We start from the raw sequence: 17132 nt of genomic DNA, 5'->3' as shown, positions 1-17132 counted from the left end.
TATCTGTGTTTGTATAATTGAATAATCTTAGTTCTATGGGATATTTAAAATCATTATTTTTGCTTTTATTTTACTTTGCATTTACTTGAGATAACTTTGCTCATTTTAAATTTGTAATATATTCAAAACACGTCTAGTTTTGCTTCCTGTGTATAGCAAAGAATTGAATTTGGCTCTAATTAAAAGCTCTTTTTCTTTCAATAAAATATTAAACCTATTTATTTACTGGTTTTTCAGTGCTGGAGATTGAACCCAGGACCTCATGAGTGCTAGGCAGGGGCTTTACCACTGAGCTATATCCCTCGCTTCCAATTATCTTTATTAATATGAGTGATAACTACAAACTTGGTTTTATCACATTATTTCACATACTGTCCTATATGTATGAGTATATTTATTTGTTATTTATCGTATGTAGAGATAGATGATATTTAGGAAGGTTCAAAATGGGGTTCCTTCCATTGGTTATAAATTTATATTAACATGTCGTTCTTATTTATCTTTCCACATTTTAATTGTGTTCCTTATAAGCAACAACAAAACACAAATTCTCCATTCATTACCCCCCTCTATTTTCTCTACCAGTAAATTTATGTTATTTATATCACCTTGATATTTATTTTGTATTTAGTAATAATAATATACATATATGTCTATGATTGATTTTACTACCAGATCTTATAGATGAGGCAATAAGAGAGAATGTCTTGATTTCCACCTCTTCCCCATTTCCTATTCTTGTTAGTTATAATATTTCAGCACTGTATGTATATAACATTTATACATCACTCAATAACTCTTAACCTCATCTTGGTTTTTGTCTTTGATCTACATGTTCAGTGCTTAGTACCAGTTTTTGTTTTTGGCTAATGTTGCCATTGTAGTCTGTTAGTTGGCTACACTTAAGAAACTTTGTAGTTTCCTAAAAACAAAGCAAAACATCAAGGCTCCCCCCCATCAAAAAAAGTGAAAATTATTCTGTAAGCTCTTGCAGATTCAAATCTGAGGAACTAAGAGATAATGGGATGCTTAAAGAAATAATGAAACATTAAAAGATAATAAGGTTGTTATAAAGCACATCCATTTTGCAGCTTTCCGAGAGGTATTGAAATAGTATATTTTTACATTTTTTTTTTTTTTATCTTTTTCTCGGTACCAGGGATTGAACTCAGAACTGCCTGCTTGCAAGGCAGGTACTTATGCCACTAAGCTAAATCCCCAGCCCCTGAAATAGTATCATTTGAATGATGGCATAGAACACTCTGATGCCAACCTCAGTTTCTTTTTCTTATACACAATTTGGACTTTGGCTGTCTAAAGTTAATTATATTTTAAATCTAATAATTTTATTCTTGACTGCCTTGATAAAGACTGGTTGGTCTAATTTTTGTTGCTAAGTGATATGCTATGTTAATATATAGATTAAAGTATTATACCAGCATCACTTACTCATGTATTCTTAAATAGTTATCTTGTTCTGTAATAAAACATGCAAGGATTCTTCTTTACTTTCCTTCTATATCTATTATATTTCCATAATATTTTCCTGCTATTGTTTTATTTTCATTGGCTTTTCAGCTTTATCCCTTGTCCCCTACTGTGGATGGCTTCCGTAACAAAAGATTCAAAACTGAGGTGCTGCTGGAACACCAAGTTGCTTTTAAGGAAGTAATTGAAACAGTACTTTTCACAGGGTTAGAAAAGTTGCATTTTAAAGAAGCATAAATGTAAAGAAGGGCTTACTTCTAACAAATCTTATTAAAATTAACATCTTTAAGTTACTATTCCATAAATTCCAGAGACTTTTAGATTGTTAACGATGCTATTAACCTGAGTGTTCTGTCATCCTGTAGGTTTATTCCTTGATGATGCCACAATGTGAAACCGTGCTAGCAATCCCTTTTCTCTGTTACAAGATGCGGAAGGAAATGAAATGGAGGAAGGGTTGGGACTTGTCGAGTCATACAATGGGGGCATTGCATAAAGAGTTAACATTGTATGGAAGTAAGACAGGTGTCCACAAGTCAGAAGCAGGCTTCAGTTTAGAGATCATGACAGTGTCAGGTCAGTAATCCAGCTGACACCCTCAATGAGAGAAAACAGCAGAATAAACTAAAGTGAGTTGTTTATTGTCCTAGTCAGGCTGACACCTACCAGATGCTCTGTCCTGTGGTGAAGAACAAAAGAACAAAGAGACAAATGACCAAAAACACACTATTCATTGCAGTAGTGAAATTTTACTCAACAGAGTGCTCATTGGAAAGTGATATCCAAGAAAATAGTATTTATTCATTTTAATATTGAGTAATAATTATATTTCTTCAAATTCCTTTATCCAATTTAATTTGGACTAGGAAGAATTCCATTAAAATCTTTGATTTTTATCTTATTCAGGTTTAACCTAGTTGGCCCAACCACTAGTGTTTGTGAGATCCATGATAAAGGAGTTGATTGGAGTGTACCTTTCCCAATATGTGAAAGTAAGTAGTTTTTTGTTTTTTTTTCTGACTTGGATGATGTAACTTAAACTATGTTAAGAATAGTGTCTTGGTTACTCTTTCTTGTTCTTGAGACAAAATACTTGAGACCCAAAATGCAGCAAGAAAAGGTTTATTTAACTTACAGTTTTTGGAGGTTTCAGTCCATACTCAGTTGGCTCGAAGGCAGGGTGGCATGGCTGAGAGGCAGCAGCCAGCAACAACAGTGAAAAGGGCAAAAGAGGAAAAGCCGCTTCCTTCCCCCTTACATTGTATGCCTGCTCCACGCCCCTGGGCCGGTGCAGCACTCACAGCACCTGTCCCAGCAACAGACAATGAACCAGCCACAAGCACCAGATTCAGCCGCCTCCATGACTGCATGAGGCTTAGGGGTGGGGCAGGCATATGAACACAAAGCGTAACAAATAGCAGTGTCGTGTGTATCTTTACTCTTCATATGACTTTGCAGGAATCTTAGGCTTATAATGTTGCTTTCCTTTAAATTTCTTTTCTTTGTTCCTCTCAGTTATTAAGTGTAGGTCCCCTCCAGACATCAGCAATGGGAAACACAGTGGTGCAGTCGAAGACCTCTACACATATGGCTCCTCGGTTACCTACAGCTGTGACCCCAGCTACTCTCTGTTAGGCAATCCTTCCATTTCCTGCACGGTGGTGAATAAAACAGTAGGTGTCTGGAGCCCAAGCCCTCCAGTCTGTAAAAGTAAGTCACAGTGATTAATTTTGCTTTACATGGTTTCTTTTTGTTTTTTTCAAGGAAGATGAGGAGAGGGTGGAACAATATAAAGATGAACTCATGATTGCACTAAAGCCAATTAATATTTTTTGCATGCTTGTTTTAATATGGTAGCACAGAGTACCTCTCACTGTTTTGGTAAAATAAAAGTTTCTCTTCATTCATCAGGAGTCTGCCCCATGTCCAGGAGATGCTGTAGGCCAGCGGTAGCCTAAGTGTTAGCTTGGTTACTGCTCAACAGTCAGATGACTTTGATCTTCTGATACTTCCACATTCAAAAGCACCTTCACAAGCTTTTCAGTAAAGGAAGAGAGAAAGGCAAATTATGCTTTGGTTGTTAACAGTCTGAGCTTCGAAATGACCACAGATCACCTTCTGTCTTCTTTTCATCTAGAACTAGCAATGTGCAATGCCTTCTTGTCATCAGAGGACTGAGGAATGAAATTTTTGCTTATTCAGGAAAAAGAACTGGAAATATTAGTTAACACTTGTAATATGAACCACATTTTCCTGGAGAGCAGACAAAGCCTCCTAAAATCCTATAGACCAACAAGACAAGCAAGGCATAATTGAACTGGAAGATACTTTGTGGTTTTGCTAATTTACTAACCCCAGACATCTTCCTTTAATACTATTGTTCAATATCACTTACTCCAGGATGCAATCCAGCCAGGGGGACCAGAGAGCACCACATTGCCACATGGCTGAAATAATTGAGTCAGGACTGCAAGGGATGGAAAAGGCAGGAGATGAGACTGGGAAGGTTAGCAGAGCTGCACTGAAGAGGGCCTTGTGTATCACTCTCAGGAGTACAGAGTGAAGGGGAAGGAGAAGTCCTTTACTAGGACCATAGGTGTGCTGCATTTTAGAAAGATAACTCTAGTTGCAGAATGGGAACAGTTTGAGATGGGACGTACCTGGACCAATAGGCACCTGCTATGGGTTAGATGTAAAATCCAGACCCAGTGTAACAGTGGTAAGAGGTAGGGGTTTAGGGGAAGGGACTGATGCGCTTTAGCAAAAGCTGAAGCCTCCAAGCGCCCTGGTCCTTTTAGTCCTTCTCTCGTGTGAGGGCGCAGCATTAAACTTTCTTCCCACAGCATCTTGAAAACAGAAGAAAACCCCTTCCAGACCCTGAATTTGCTGGTGCCCAGACCTTGGGCTTTTTATTCCCCAGAAACATGAGGAAATGAATTCCTGTAATTTACACATTACCCAGTCTAAGGAATTTTGTTTTTGCAGCAGGAATGGACTAAGATAGACCTTGCTGTCCGTTTCCAGTTGAGAAGTAAAGGTGGCTTCAGCAGTAGCCATGGCATTGGGCCTAGAGAGAGGCTGAGGGATGACAGGTTGATAAGTGACCAGATGAAAGGGTGAGAGGTGGGGTGTGATTTGTTCCACGCTGGTGGGGCACAGGTCTCTGAGGCTTTGGCTGTCTCTTCATGACCATCATGTCATTTCCATGGGCTACTGACCCACAGTCACAATCATCCAAGAAATTCTGTCATTATAATGGAAGTTTTGGGGGCCCTGCATGAAATGAAAACTATTACTAGTTTGGACTTATCCATAGTCATCTCAGATAAGGACCAATGTGATGGGGTCTCATTTTATTGATGTATTTAAAAACTGAAAATAGATACTCATTTGAAAAATGTAGCCAAGCATGGTAGTGATGCCTGTAATCTCAGCACTTTGGGAGGCTGAGGCAGGAAGATCAAAAGTTTGAGTTCAGCCTAAGCAGTTTAGCAAATTAGCAAGATTCTGTCTCCAAATAGAAAAGGGCTTGGGATGTAGCGCATGATGAAGGCCCTGGGATCAATTCCCAGTATGGCAAAAAACAAAAATTAAAAGGTTTCTCTTGTATATATTTGACATGAGTGTATATTAGGCATTTAAACTCATAATTGAATTAGTAGTAGCAGTAATGTTCTTTTTGCCATTTACCTTTTAAAATGCACTTCTTATTTCTAATAATTCTTTAGAAGTCATCTGTCGCCAGCCAATTGTTCAATATGCAAATATTATTTCTGGATTTGGACCCATCTATACTTTCAAAGATACCATTATGTTTAGCTGCCAGAAAGGTTTTGTCCTCAAAGGGAGCAGTTTAATCCGTTGTGAAGCTGATAACAACTGGAATCCTTCTCCTCCTGTCTGTGAGCCAAGTAAGTGTGGGGCATGAAGGCATTTCAGTGGCTGGCAGCTAAAGGTACCCAGAAATGGTAATACAGGCACACTTGCATGACTAGACCTACTTTGAGTCATAGCTAATGTTTAAATTTAGGTGAATAAATTCCTTTATTACTTTTGTTGCTGTTGAAGGAATATTTCAGTGTACTCTGCAAGTTTGGATGTCACGAGAAAAGGCTTCTATGTACAGTTTTCTGGGCTGTGTTCACTACAGTCCTGCATTAACACTGCAGATGTCATGGGTTGTGTATTTATGTCAACAATTTTCTGGCAGTTGATGGAACATTCTCTTAGTTTAACAAAGTCCTTAGAGTTTGATAATTCTTTTGAAATGTTAAGCAATAAAATGTCTTGAGAGAAAATGTCTTTTTCTTAGCTTTCTCCACAATATTGGATAGCCTAGCTCTGCTTCTGAAAATCTGAAATTATAAATTCATGTGGACCATAAAAACAATGATGAAAGTAATCATGGTAAATTGGAATTAGTATAAGTGCATAATAAGCACTAAGTCAATAAGTCCTCCAAATAATTGTGAACTGTTGTTATCCTCATTTTTTAGAAGGAAATCATTCACAGTTCATTGACTGATCTAAGATCATACAAGTATTAAGGGGAAGAAGCCTGTGTGCTGTGTGCTGTGAAGTGTCAGTAGCTTTTGCTTTGGGGACTGCTGTGTCAGTGTTTGGACAAATTTGTCTCCTGGAGTAGGATATATTAAGTCAGTCAAAATTAGCAAAGAAAACCATTCAAGGTGCTGATATCAAATTGAGCAGCATTTATTCAGAAAATCTGTAGAGATTTGACACAATCAGTGACCACTGCATTATAACTAGGGATTACACTCAGCACCCAATAGCACCATTTTGTTGGAAAAATATTTCTGTGGGTTCATAAGTGGCAGCTCCAGTGTCCCCCAGCTCCCGAGGTAGAAGGGTTATTCAGGGTAGGTTTGGGAGCCAGTGAACACTGTGCACTTTCCAAAGTTCTGTGCTACAAACTGGTGCCAGCAGACAGATATAGGTGGCTGTTCCTGCACCCCAATTTTCACCATACAGAGACGACTCAGGTAAGACAGTTGGAAGAATTTAGCTCTCATTTCCTGCACAGCTCTGTGTTGCAGGTAAGCTGCTGCAGTAGGCTGGGCAGCTGAGTGGCATCTCCCATCTTCCCTAGCTTTCAAGAATATGAGAACCATTATTGGTAGATTTGAAAACCAGTGAATAATGGCAGAGGTCATTTCCAGTGGCTCTTGCTGTGGGATGTGTACACTTGGAGGCAGGCACAGCTGGTTGGCAGAGCCATTTCCTACTGTACTCCTTTTCCCTCTTCACGGCTTCTATGCTATGGGAAGGATTCTAGTGTAGGACCTGGTGAAGAAGTCTCTATTTTCTTAGCTCCTGATCTGTGATACAGACGTTTTTCCAGTGTGGGTTTGGAGCAGTCTTCAAAGACTGTTAATGCCCTGACTCCTTCAAAGACTGTTAATGCCAAAGGGCCTGTCTTTAATTAGATCAGACTGTGAAGCAAGTTTTTACAGGGAGCTGTAAAAAATAATAATTGAGCGATTGGTTAACAATTACTGGAGGCTAACAATTATATATAACACAACAGAGCCAGATCAGCCTAAAGATGATGAGAAAGATAGTGAGTGAAAGCACAGTCACCCCTCGTAGTTAGGATGACTGAACCTCGCAAGGCTGTGCTCTCTGAAGCTTTTCATCAGCTGTTGCATTCTGGTGGGAAACAGACTTTTTGGAACCAGTCTACTCAAGTCACTAGATAAACAAGTGAAGGAGCAGAGAACAATTGGTCCTGAAGTTGGTGAGGGAGAATTAAAACACAAAATTGCTAAAATATATTCTCTGACATGTCCAGCTTTCAACAAATATTTATCAGACATGAAAAGAAACACAAGTCATCCATACAAAGAGAACAAATCAACAATAAAAACTTTCTTTGAGGAGGCCTAGAAGTTGGACTTAATAGAATAGAAGTTCAAAGCAGCTAGTATAAATATATTCAAGAACAAAAGGAAACGATCTTTAAAAATGTAAAGGAAAGTATTGTTAAAATAATTTACCAAACAAACTATCAATAAACATATAAATTATTAAAAACTCAAATGTAAATTCTAGAGTTGAAGATAGACTGATTGAGAACACATAATCTGGAGTATATATAGAAAAAATAACAAGGAAAAAATGGAGAAACACAAGGAATAGAAGATACTTCATTAAGTGTACCAACATGACAGTAGAGAAAAGAGAAAACATTAAAAAACTATTAAAACAAAATGGCTGATAATTTCCCAAAGGTAACCAAATAATAACGTATGCACTCAGGAAGCTCACTAAACTTAAGTACAATAAATGCAAAGTGATCCAGATATAGAGACAACATAGTCAGAATGTTGAAAGCCATAGTCACAATCTTGAAAGCAACACGAGAAAAGCAGCACATCATGTGTAATGACCCCTATAAGATGAACAGCTGACTTCTCATCATAAACAGGGGGATTAGATGGCAGTGAGATGACAGAGTCAGTGTGCAAAAGGAAAAAAATCAGCTAAGCACCCAGCAAAACATTTCATATCTATGTTTATTAGAAACACATTGTTCTAGTTATTGTTTTATATAATTTAATGTTTCATGTTTTTTTTATAGTGGCTTAGAGAAAAAAGGAAGAGCAAGTATTTATAGAGTTGATTATGTTAAACTGCTTCTTTACCATTTCAAGATCTCTTTATTTCTCCTGTGGGTTCAGATTATCATCTGATGTTGTTTTCATTCTCAGGTATAGCTTTATTCAGCTTTACCTCTCTTGTGCTATTATTGTCAAGCATATTCTGTTTCTATTGTAGACGTACCAATAACTTATATACACAATATTTTGCAAATGCTGTTAAATTAGTTAATAGAAAAAGCCTTTTGTATCTTCAGATTTCAACTCTGGGGATTCCACCAACTGCAGATGGAAAACATTTGAAAAAAATTTATGTCTGTTATTGGACTAAAACAAGATTGAAACCTAGCAGGGCAGATAAAATTATGTCTGTTCTGAATAACTATAGACTCTTTTGCTTATTACTTTTATAAACAACATAGTGTAAAAATTATTCACAAATTGGGCTGGAGGTTTAGCTCAGCGGCATAAGCACCTGCCTTGCAAGCAGGCGGTCGTGAGTTCGATCCCCGGTACCGATAAAAATGAAAAAGACAAAAAAAAAAAAAAAATTATTCACAAATAATTTACATTGCATTAAGTATGTAGATAATGAAGAGCTGATGTGAAGTATCTTTGATTATGTGTGTAGCCTATATGCAAACAGTATAGTTTATATTAGGGATTTGAAGATCTACAGAGTTGGACGTCTGTGAGGGTCTTGGAATCAACCTTATGGATACTAAAGAATGACTGTATATTGGTATATTGTCTTTTTTTTTTCTTTTTGAAACAGAGACTTGCTATGCAGTTCAGGCTGGACTTGAGCTCACTTTGTTGCCCTGACTAGTCTTGAGTTTGCAATGATCCTCCTGCCTCAGCCTCCCTAGTGCTGGGATTAAAGGCATGTGCCACCATGTGTGGCTATATCGTCCTTTTAAATTACTCATGTAACAACCTTTCAGGTGCTCATTGTTTCCTCTGTAAACACAGATTACTACCTGGTATCACCCACTTTCAGCGTAAATAATTTTCTCTATTATTGTTTGTAAAATGGTCTTCTAGAAACAACTCCACATCCATGCCTATTGTTGCAATAAAAACAAAATATGCATCTCACCAAAATTTGTGGAAATACTGGAGCTCTCATACACTGCTCGTAGGAATGTAAACTGCTGCAACAATTTTGTAAAATAGTTTTGACAGCTCCTCTAAAGCAAAAGTGTATAGTTATCATGTAATCCAGCAGTTACCCTCTTGGGTATCAGTCCTAGACAAATGAAGATAGATGTCCACATAAACATTTTTACATGAATGTTCATAGCATCATCATCCATAATATGATCATAAATTGAGTAACAGAAATTGAAAGTGGTATATCTATGCGATAGAGTATCACTTGACAATAAGAATGAAGTACAAATATATGATACATCATCGATGAGCCTTGAAAACATTACATTAAGTAAAAAAGATAGACTCCCCCAAAGTACTACGGTATAAGATTGCATTTATTCAAAATGTATAGAATAGGGAAATCCAGAGTTAAAGATTGCCAAGACATAAACGAAGTGGGAATTGAGAGTGACTGCTAGTAAATGCTCTTTTATTGAGTTGATAAAAATACTGTGAAATTAGATAATAGTGATGGTTGCAAAATTCTGTGAAGATACTAAGAACCATTAAAATCTACATACTATTTAAATATATGCAGATCAAATGTAATAAACACCTGACTTGGTAGACGTTTGTGTTTTATATCTGTATCGTATGAATCTGCAGCATCAGGCAAAGGAAGAGGACAGGATGGAACATAAAGCTCAAAAACTGCTTACAGCTTGGTTCCTACTCACTACCACTCAGTGATAAAGTTCCTGGTGCTGCCTGGATGAGGAGGATGACACTTATTTATTTTCCCCAATCAGTCAGGAAACATAGGAAGTTAGATTTGTTTTATTTGACCATTTTCCTGTCATGTTTACTTAGCAAATTGGATGCTTCAATTCAGAAACTAAACATTCTGAAGTACACTGAAGATGAAGGAGAGTTACTCTTGTCTATAGCTGACGCAACACACAGAAATCAGTTGGTGTGTCCTCTGTGGGGTCCTCTCTGGGCTGGGCACAGTGCGGCAAATGGCCATCTGTGTTTTCTGGTATGTGTTTTCATCCACCAGCCATTGCAGGGTAGTTCCTTGGTGAAGGGGCACCTGACAGGGTCATTGCTGGAGGTGCCAGCACCATTCACGGTCCTTTCCTTATGTTCTCTGTGAGCAGACAGTTGTGTGGACATACCAGACATTCCAGATGCTTACTGGGATTCATATAGGAGGCCCAGGAAAGGAGAACTGTATTCACCTGGAACAGTGTTCAAGTACAGCTGTCACAGTGGCTACGTACCAGCTACACATGAGTCCACAACTGTGACTTGCCAGAGTGATTTCAAATGGAGCCCATTCAGAGGGTGCAAGAGTGAGTTTTTGTTTTTAAAATATTTATGTATATTCAATGCTTTGTATGTGGCCGGATTGTCTACCTTAAATTTATACAAGTTTATCCCTCAAGGTAAATTTAAAGTACAGTGTTTCAGGTGAATAGTGAACTCTTGTCACCAAAAGGGACCATCAGAGACCTGGAGTTTCAGGGCTAAGAAATCATGACCTTTCCATAGGCCAGTTTAGAGTCAATTGAGAAAGAGACACAGAAGTCACAGTGTACTTAGGTTGAGTGTTAGCTTTAGTATTGGGAAGGGTAGAATGGAGGTTACAGGTCAACCATGGTCAGAGTCTGAGTTTCCTTGCATCTCTCAAGCCTTCCCAGTGTAAACTGTGGGGGAGAATGGAAGGAAAGCCTGTGACACAATCAGGAACTCAACCAATGACAAGTTGACCTGTGTCTTGTGTCCCTTAAGACATGATCTGCTTTTACAAGACAGATCCCGTCTCCTGCCCTGGTATTCTGACCTCAGAACGACAGAAAAGAGATTTTCTCCAGCTTTGCTGGTAGGTGAGGGACTTGTTTCTCTGCTTGTGGGAAGGAGGGAGACACTGCAGAACAAAGTAGATGCTGTTTTATGGGTCTCAGTGAACCTGGCAAGAGGGAGACACTGCCCCCGCCTGCCCACCTAACAGAGCCTTCACGTTTCAGGAGGAGGAAGCACTGAGACCCAGACCACAGGCAAGTTATGCTCCTGATTGGAACTTGAAAACTGTGTGAAATGCACACAGAATGAAAAGCAATACTTTAGATCAACTAGTCAGATTATTTCACGTTAAAACAACACGGGTTCATTGCAGTTATTTAGACCCATGTTGGGCAAACAGAGTAGAAAGTTTTTAGTAAAAAGACTGAATCAAAAATATATTTAGCAAAATTCATGGTCATCCCCTGCTTAACAACCTATTGCTTGTAGATGTTTAAAAACCTACTTTTAGCTATATTTATTTTACTCAAAAATAATTTTATTGATTTAGTTATATACTAAAGAATGTTCTTGGCTATTTAAAAGGCAGAAGTGAAATGGTATCCAAATGTAAAATCTGACTAACAGATTACATATTTATGTTTTCCACACTACAAAGCATTGCATAAATACTGTGGTTACAATTTAAAAATGTAATGGACATAAAAATGAACATTGATTGTATCTTTCATAAAAAGCCCATCAAAATTAAGCACTGACTATATCTTCTTAGTGTGCCTATGAGACTCTACTGTAGTGCTGGGCAAGTTTCTTCTATGGAGAATAGTATATTTTATTCTGTTCTGATGTTTAGTCTTACATTGGACAATATGAACTTACATTGTAAGGTATCTCTACTAATGAATGAAAAATTGTGTTCCTTTGTCAGCTCCTGTCATTTTAAAAATGGAAGAAATTGGATATCTATTTCTCTAAATTTTGTATCAAACTAGAAAAATTCTGACTATAAGCAATAATTTACATTTATTGTTATGCATTAGCTGTCAGGTGGATATACTGTTAAGAACTTTCCTTTTCTTTGTAATTGAACAATCATGGTAGTAGAAAGCTTAATCATGATGCAACCCCAGTGTTTCTTGAATAATAGTAAAAATTTACATTTTCATATGGGAGTGCTACAGCTTTTCAGTTGGAGGCTCCCAGTGACAATGCTTAATTGCACTAGAGTTCAATTAACTAGAGTAGAGTTCGTTCAGGGATGAGTGACACAGAGTGAGGTTGCTTTGGGCCCTGTTTTCTGTTTTCCTGACCATTGTTTAGTGGCCAGAACTTCCAAAGGGGGTACGAGATCATTCATTAGGAGAGCTTCCTCATGCTGATTTTGTTAACCAGCATCGTCCCTTTTTCCTTTTAGAGGTGTGCTGCCCAGCGCCAGAGGTGAACAATGGTAGAAGCATGAGGGCAGCAGATTCTTATAGCACTGACTGTCCTTTTTCCTACAACAATATATTCCAGTATAGATGTGACAGTGACAGGCAATATTATACATCTACATGCCAAGCAGATGGCACATGGAAACCCCGCGTATTTTGTGGTCAAGGTAAGAACAACTAGAATTGTATTATTTGGGAGGAGTTTCTGCATATCACTATGATGAAGATTATTAAGAGAAGGTTTAAAGTTAGGAGAAGAATTTGTATACCCTGCATGCCTCTTGGAGTAGATCCAGTTTTCTCTTTCTTGCCCTCATGCTTTGTTTTTGTCCTTTTGGATTTTCCTTTTTCCTGTTTTCTCAATCAGGGAACGTTGAACACAGATCACAGCTAGTAGTTAAACTGAAGTTTTCAACTATTGCTTTCTGTGTCTTTGTATTTACTTTTTCTTCCCTTACTTCTGGTCCGTATGTCTTAATCTACAAATGTGACCTGCCTACATATTTTTATACCTCTATTTCTGAGCTTATTCCTTCTTCCTCCTTAAACAGCACTCTTCTGCTGCCTCTAAACTTCACACTTGGCCTTCCATTCCACTTGACAGTCCCTCCCTCTCCTCACCAGGTATCTTAGTCACCTTCTTCCTCACCGGGATACAATACCCAACACCCATGATTTACAAGAGGAGAGGTTTATTTTGGCTCTCAGTTCGTGTTTGGCAGCTTAGACATAGAAACAGATGGCAGAAGGGGTCATGAAGGAAGGCTACTCATGTATGGTGGCTAGAGAGCAGAGATTAGAGAGGGAGACACTCTCTTAGGTCTGACCTCCAGTGACCCATTTGTGCTGACAAGAATGAGCCTCCCAACAGCAAGTCAGCTATATTGCTCCCATAACTCAATCACCTTCCAAAAGCTTGGCTTCTGAGTGCATTAGGCTCTTGGGGGCACATCTAGATATAAACAAAATATTCTGCCCTTGTACCCTGAAAGTTGCATGCATATGTCTTTATACAGGATGCATTTAGTCCACCTCTAAGAGCTACCAAAGTCTTAATCGTGTCAACAATGCTAAAAGGTCCAAGTCTAAAGTCTCCTCTGAGATTCAGGGCTAAGTCTTACCTATGAGGCCCTGTAGAAATAAAAAAGAAAGTTAACCAGTGTCAACACTCACTGGCACAGGGAAAACATACCTGTTCTAAAAGGGAGAAGTAGGTGAAGAGAAAAGAATAAAACCAAAGCAAGAGTGGAAGCCAGCAGGAAAGTATTAAATCTTTTAAAGACAGATTTGGTCCAGAACCTGGGAAATGTGGCAATAAGATGTGAAATCCTCAGTGCTCGGTTGCCTTCCAGCAGCACTGCTGGTTCCAGCCCTCATGACTTCTCTCTGGGAGTGGCCCCCACTCACTACCTTTTGCTTTCCTCAGACATTCTACCTTCCTGACTTGCCCAACTTACTGGGGTCTCAGTTGCACTTTGGGCTTCACTTTTACAGCCTCCCACATTGCCCTCTTAAGGGCGCACTGCCTGGTTCCTCAGACCTTTTTCTGAAATCAGGGTACAATCCTCCCTGAACCCACAACTCTTATATTATGCATGCCTGTAAAACCAGCACCCTGTGATGATACCAAAGCCTGCTGAGGAGTAGCTGCACCCTCTTGGATTATGATGGCAGAGGTCTCTGAATGTCTAGATGGCTGGAATTGGGGAAACATTTCCCTCTGTAGCCCAAACAGAGCAGAATGGCCTTGGGTTGTCTTCTCAAAGCATTCATTCACTTTTGCAGGACAAAAGTCTTGCTGCTTCCTGGAGTGTTGTTAGGGCATCCTTCCTATTATATTGAATCAAAGTACATGGCTTTTTTTTAATGCTAGTTTTTGTAAGCAACCAATCAGTCCTGAGCCCAAACTGAATTTTGAGGCTCTTCCCAACACTCTAAAACCATTCAACTGTCTTCTTTGCTTTCGATTCTCAGTTGAAGGCTCCCAATTTGGGGTTCAACATTGAGCTGCCTTGAAATTTCTTCTGCCACATTAAATAGTACACTTCCCTTTATCTCAGTTTCCCACAAAACTCTCAGGATACAGCAAAATGCACACAAACTTTGTTTCAGAGTGTAGCACGTGGTATGCAGCCCACTGCCACTAGAATCCTTCTTGCCAGCAAAAGCCTCCTACTCCATCGCTGTGCAAAGTAGTGAGGAGAAGTTTGCAGGCAAAGAGAAGGGCCAGGTGTACACTTTCAGTTTGGGCACACCTGCCCAAGCTGTCATAACTGGGTCTGAAGATATTGTGACACTTGGATATCTGCAGGACATCAACCTAATTCAATATATCAAGGGCATTGTGCTAACTCTACTGAATGAGCAGAAGGTAGATAGCATAATAATGCACCAGAGTAAGGAAGATAAATATTCAGTCGTTTTCCACATTGAAATTTTTGTAGGTCTAAGGTTCAGGGAACACTAGGATATTGAATCAAAACTAAAGTCAAATTATTGCAAATTTTATACTGCACTACAAAGAAGAAAACCTAGCATCTAACTGAACTTTTCAGATTCTAGAGGCAGCATAGGCTGTATTTGGTAATACTGTTCCAATCCATATATTAGGTGACACAAAGATTGCCAGATTTGAAAGGGGCTCATGTTAGGAAAGGGCCGTGCTGAAGGTCTAGGTCGAGTCTACAGTGAGGGTCCTGCACAGCCTGGTATATTACAGGTGGCAATAATAGAAGATGCCAATGTCAATGCAATAATCATACCATAGACACTTGAGACCATGAAACAAGAGACCTATCTAATGTTTGAAAGATAACTCCTTTCATTTCACTTGGTCCTGATGGAGATAAAGCTCCTGCTCTTGGGTCATTAAGTGACCATGTCCAAAATTATTCATCATGAGCTGTGTCTGTCAGATACATCAAATTATAAATTCAGCACAGACAAAAAGCCCAACAGGAACCAATCTGTGCTGTGACTAGCTGTTGTCACATGAGTGGCTTTCCCTAAGCTTACTTTCAGGGTTACATGGATAAGTTTCCATTGTAACCAACTGACAGTTCATGAAAAAGACCACAGTTTGTTCACAGACAAGAATTTTTAGTATGTGTGTACAAGAAAAATGAATGGAATCTGTATTAGAGCCCATCCAGGGATGGTTTCAAAAGATAGTGGTGAGAGTCTCCCGAATGAGTACAGCTATATGTAGGTAGTTGTTATGATTTAAATCTAGAGTGTCCCCCAAGGGAGACAGAAGTGGGACTTGTTAAATCAGTGGCCTCATTTACCTGAGGCCACATTAATCTGCTCAGCAAAGGTATCACTTCTAGTATGGAGGCTGTGATAGGGACTGACATGTTGTTTATTTTTTAATGGAGTAGTTTTGTTTTCCAAAACCTAGTTAACTTTCCAATAGATGGGTGAATTTAATAAAGATATGACCAGGCAATTACTCCTACATATTTAGCTCTTTAAAAGGGATAATATTAATTTATCCACACCCCTCCTACCTCTTAAGGTATTACACTTTAATAATTATTTAAAGTAATACATATTATATTATATATATATATATATATAAGAAAGATATATATATATATATATATATATATATATATATATGAAGATATATATATATATATCTTCCTTTACCTCAGGGAAAGTGGGAGGTGGGTAATGGTAAAATTTCTTCTTTTTGGCCTTATTATTTATGAAAACTGTTACCCTACAAGTCAAGGACCTAATTTTATGTACTTTCAGGGATAATGTAACTGATCACCAAGTAGACTAAATAGGAGAGGCTGATGGTTCCAGATATTATTCAATTTAATCCCTACATCTAGTAGTCTTTGGACTATTATGCAACTTTCCAGTGCAAAGGTACATAGATGAACATGGGTTCTCTTGAAGAGCAGCAGTAATTATCATGCATACTCTCTAAGATATAGCATCTTTTTTTTTTGCCTGTATTTCTTTTTTTTTTTAATTTTATTTAAGGAGAAAAAGAAAATAAAGCAGAAAAAGGGTACAAGTTACACAGAATTTCAGAGAAAAAAATAAACAGTAGGAAATCACTAGTTAATGGATTACATATTGTCATCTTAGAAATATTTGTTCAAGTTACAAAATTAAAGCATATAAAATGGACATTCAAACAATGAGACTGCAAACAGTTCTGTTCAATGATCCAACAAAATTCAGTAATATCATCGTCTATCTTATGCACTTAAATATACATGTAGTTATATCATTTAGAGCACTTTTCCCCCTCTCTTTTGTACAATGACTATTACACTTTTGGGGTTTTATTATTCCCACAGTTCTTATTACTTTTTTGGAAGAAAGTAAAACCAAATGTGACGTAACAGAGCACAGTCAGTCAAATCAAAAGGGTGGACATAATAGATAATGTAAAGACATAATTCAAGCTGATCAACAGTGGTTACCATAATGCCTCCCGCTATCTCCAATAGAATTGCCTATATCATCAGTTATAATAAAACTGAACAAAACAGTAAAGAATGAAACCAATAGAACCAAAACATTGGAGACATTACAGGTCTTCAAAAGTAGATAATAGTCAACCAGAATGGGCATCATAATGAATCCCACTATCTTCACAGCTGTTGCCTAAACTTTCGAACATGGTACTATCAAGCAAAACAGAATAGAGGAACATCAGTCAAAACAA

The 17132-nt window shown here is 38.1% G+C and overlaps 1 protein-coding gene across 7 annotated transcripts in view; it reads left to right on the top strand.

Moving 5' to 3' along the window:
* The window catches only part of C4bpa (complement component 4 binding protein alpha), a 51806-nt gene that overhangs the window by 21016 nt on the left and 13658 nt on the right, over positions 1 to 17132 (top strand). For all 7 annotated transcript variants that reach the window (XM_013157810.2, XM_023567081.2, XM_063239630.1 and 4 more), the window contains 5 exon segments: positions 2395 to 2480; positions 3004 to 3198; positions 5217 to 5399; positions 10364 to 10558; positions 12424 to 12609. In XM_013157810.2, the coding sequence (XP_013013264.1) occupies positions 2395 to 2480; positions 3004 to 3198; positions 5217 to 5399; positions 10364 to 10558; positions 12424 to 12609 (845 nt within the window).

Source organism: Cavia porcellus, unplaced genomic scaffold (genome assembly GCF_034190915.1).
Source record: "Cavia porcellus strain 051 isolate PalLab524CR breed Dunkin Hartley unplaced genomic scaffold, mCavPor4.1 scaffold_29, whole genome shotgun sequence".
In the NCBI taxonomy this organism is placed as follows: domain Eukaryota; kingdom Metazoa; phylum Chordata; class Mammalia; order Rodentia; family Caviidae; genus Cavia; species Cavia porcellus.
Note: the sequence above shows the minus strand (reverse complement) of the source record. Positions and strands in the feature narration are given on the sequence as shown.